This window comes from Helianthus annuus, chromosome 1 (assembly GCF_002127325.2).
Source record: "Helianthus annuus cultivar XRQ/B chromosome 1, HanXRQr2.0-SUNRISE, whole genome shotgun sequence".
Taxonomy (NCBI): domain Eukaryota; kingdom Viridiplantae; phylum Streptophyta; class Magnoliopsida; order Asterales; family Asteraceae; genus Helianthus; species Helianthus annuus.
In genome coordinates, this window is record NC_035433.2 from 50,690,549 (window position 1) to 50,694,667 (window position 4,119).

General features: G+C 39.4%; 1 protein-coding gene across 1 annotated transcript; it reads left to right on the top strand.

Moving 5' to 3' along the window:
- The first annotated feature begins 1,581 nt into the window (after positions 1 to 1,581).
- On the top strand, positions 1,582 to 3,244 carry LOC118490155. The gene is made up of 3 exons (XM_035987466.1): positions 1,582 to 1,882; positions 2,659 to 2,672; positions 2,729 to 3,244. The coding sequence occupies exons 1-3, from the start codon at positions 1,582 to 1,584 to the stop codon at positions 3,242 to 3,244; spliced, it is 831 nt and encodes a 276-aa protein (XP_035843359.1).
- The last annotated feature ends 875 nt before the right edge of the window (positions 3,245 to 4,119 follow it).

Genomic DNA, 4,119 nt, shown 5'->3' on the forward strand with positions numbered 1-4,119 from the left:
GTAGAACTCATAAACCTCTTTTAATGATCTTTAAAAAAACCGAAATACCCCTACAGGCATATTATAAACTTAAACTCGTTACGGGCATTATGGAAGGTATCCTACTGATACCACAACCTCTTTAAGACATATTGACTTAGGAAAACAGTGTAGGACTCTTACGGTTACCCGTTGCGCCTTTTGCGCGCACGGTTCGACTTATGTAACTAGTTTACATAAAATAGCCGAAACGGGTCAAACCATATTGTTTTGACCCCAAAAAATACAGAGTGTGATTATTATACCCCTATAAAACAAGTCTTCAAACTTGTTGGGTCAAAATCACATTCCATTCCCGGTTTTCGCCTTTCACGCGATTAAACCGTATCTATCCTTTGAAACTGACCGGTCTAAGCTACGGCTAAATTAAAGACCCGTTAGGATTCTAATAGGTTAATTTAAACCTTCATTCCAGATTAGGGGACCAGTAAAAGCTATCTGCAATTTATTTCAATTAAGGATATATACTTGCAAAGGTAAATACTTTTAACTTATTTTCCGTTATACGGGCTTGGGTTACGGTATTTAAAATACCGCATTGTCGGGCAATTGACCCCAACTCGTTAATAGTTGGGTATTATCAGTGTGACCCGTTTAAAAACTTGTTTTGTTGGCTTTACGCCTTTGGGAGCTTAATGACCATGTCCCGGATATCCTTGGCATCATTTTACGAAATGGCCACTACCTCGATATCCGGGTGTAGGCGTACACCCGGCATTGTGTCTATATTAATTAAAGGTATAACCGTTGGTTTTCCCGCCACGGATTTATGCTTTGTGGCGTGTCTATTAACCTTTAACCCGGCACGACCCGGGCGACCGAACGCATAGCAAACATGTAATTCTTTACAAGATTAAATTATAAATTATCCCAAGTTATAAAGAGTTTGTGCCTTGTGCATTTAAACCAATTTTATTAAACATTTTACAAAAGTGTCAGTTGAATGTATTTACCAGTGTAAACTGACGTATTTTCCCAAAAAGACTGAATGCAGGTACTATGCGTAATTGGCTGGGATTTCTCCTTAGCATCACTAGAAGTCTCGCAAGCTTAAGATGCCTGAAGTCTGTTGAACAATACTTTATTATTATTATTGATCCCCTGTGGATTTTATTTCAAAAATGGTGATACTTTAATATTACATTTAACGTTGAAATATATTTATCTTTATGTTTCCACTGTGCATTCATATATTGTGTGGTTTGACTATATTGTTGCCAACTACGTCACGGTAATCCCCCACCGGGCCCACCGGTGAGACACGTGGAAATCGGGGTGTGACATGATATTAGTGGATGTGCAGAGCAGGACATTGTGAAATTTGTTTCACAATCTTTTAAAGGAGAAGCTCTAGCTTGGTGGAGATCACTAATCCAAGCTACTGGGAAGATCCCGCTGTATAATCTAACATGGGATCAGTTTGTTGCTCTTATTAAAGAAAATTATTGTCCTCAACATGAAGTTGAGAAAATTGAGACTGATTTCTTGACATTGGTTATGAAGAACTTAGATTGTCAGGCATATGTTACAAGTTTCAATACTATGTCTCGATTGGTTCCTTACTTGATCACACCGGAACCAAAGCGTATAGCTCGCTTTATTGGGGGTCTAGCCCCAGAAATCAAGGCAGGTGTGAAAGCATCGAGACCTACTACATTCAGGTCAGCGGCAGATCTGTCACTATCCCTCACACTGGATGTGGTCAGAAACAAGACTGCCAAAGCTTCTGATGATGGAAAGCGTAAAAGGGGGGATGAGGATTCTCATCGCTCCGATAAGAAGAAAAGGGGGAACTCTGATCATAAGAAGAGCTCCGGGTTTAAGAAGGACAACCAGCAGTCGGGTGAAAAGACCAGGTGCAAAACATGTAGGAAATATCACCTTGGGAAATGCAGATTTGAATCTCAACCTCTACCTTATGGAATCTGCAAGTCTAAGGAACATAAAACCTTGGATTCCAAGGATGCAACCTGTTATGGTTGCAACGAGAAGGGGCATATCAAGACTAACTACCCTAGGAATCGGAAAAAGCCTGAAGAGGCCAAGAAAACAAACGCATGAGTCTTCCAGATGAACACCCAGGAGGCATTACAGAAAGATAACATCATAACAGGTACCTTTCCTTATCAATGATGTTTATGCGAGAATTGTTTGATTATGGCGCAGAAAAGTCTATTGTGGACAATAAATGTTGTAAGCTGTTGTATCTGTCTATTAGGGCTCTAGGCATATAACGCGAGGTGGAATTGGCCGATGATACTTTAGAGACTGCTTCAACAATCTTAGATAGATATTTTATATCTATTAGGAATTATTCTTCTCCAATATCCTTATGACAAGCTTTCAAGCTATCCAAAAATCATCAATATGATCAAGACAGATGTGACATTTGATCCCCTGTCAAAAAAGGTGATGGACTAGGTCCAAACCTTAAATGCCATTGATGGTCTTTTTATGGCCTAGGCTAAGCATAATTGATATATATTTAAATAACATTCATTAAGAATGTTCGTACTATATTAGCCTGTATGGTTTAATGATACCATGGTTTACGTTAGGTCATCAGGATGATAAATAGTTGTTCTAGTGCAACTAAGTGATTGTTTCATTTGGTGTTAGGGACCAAATATCGAGTATGACAAACTCGGATAAGACAACCGTCAATCGCGCCATTGATGATGCGACGCAGGCTAAAGACGCTACAATTGTGAACCTCCGAATTAACAAAGATGTTCTCCAAGCTATGATAGACACAGCTGTTGGAAAGGCTGTGAGGAAGGCCGTGAAAAAGTTCAAGGAGCCCAATGCTACTTGCTCCAAATCCCATCTAAGACCACACTTCCTTACTATCGAGAAGGAATTTGTTCATGCCTCAAATGCAAGGGATGAACTAAAAAGGAAAAGGGAGGAAGATAACTCCCAGGGTTCTAAGAAAAAGGGTAAGCAAGAGTCCAACAAGAAACATGTATGCAAGACCTGCGAGAAGCGCCATCTAGGGAAGTGCAGGTTCGAATCAAAATCCCAATCGCAGCCTAGGGCTTGTGGGATCTGCAAATCAAGAGAGCATAGAACGTTGGATTGCAAGGACATGAAGAATGCGGTCTGTTTCGACTGTGGTGAGGAAGGCCACATCAAGACTACATGCCCTACATCTGTCAAGGGAAGTGCGGCTAAGAATGGAAAGCCTAAGAATGAAAGCGCTTAAACTCTCCTAAAGAGAGTGCCAGAGATAATTCATATCAATAACGACATCAAGTACATCCTTTAACATTTACTGGAATATAAATGCTAAGAGTTCCGTTTTGATTCAGATACCAATAAATCCTTCATAATTTATAAGTATAGCAAACTCTTAAAGTCTTCCATAAGAACCCCAGAGATTAAGTGTAAGGTAAAACTTACAGACGAAAATCATAGGAACCATTTCTTCTGTTCCGTCAGAAACCTTCAGTCGTAAAAAAAAAATTCTAGTGTGCCCTCTCTCCAGATGAAGTACATCAGCATATGTAGCTGATATCTCTTTGATCTCTATCGATTGCGAATACTAGACGTCATGACAAAAGCGCCATATGAGGATTGGTGTATCTTAATATGTTCCATAGATTGCTTCCATGCCTGATCAGTATGGAGGTTTAATGCATGGAACCACTGGGATATCCCAATGGTGATATTGTGATAAAGTCAGCTAATGGTATTCAAAGGAGATATCCAGAATGGAAATGTCCAAGTAGGTGTCTTTGATTAAGGAATCCGTGGACTCGTAACATAAATGTGTCACTTATCTGACACAGACAATGATGGATGAACTGGAGCCTGAGATTTGGAAAATCTCTGTAACCTCCTTGTGTCTTGATTATCTTCTCCAAGGACTACCATGTTTACCTCCTGAAAGACAAGTAGAGTTAAGATTAACATCCCGCTTAAGGCTGCAGTATTGTGAAATCTCCATATTGATTAGTACCACTAATTATGGAATAATCGAAACCCTGATTAAGTGATTTTAAGATATAGGTTTATAAAGCCTAACTCAATATTCTGAGAATTCGGTTTAGTTAATTAAGAAAGACGGTTAATCTTGCT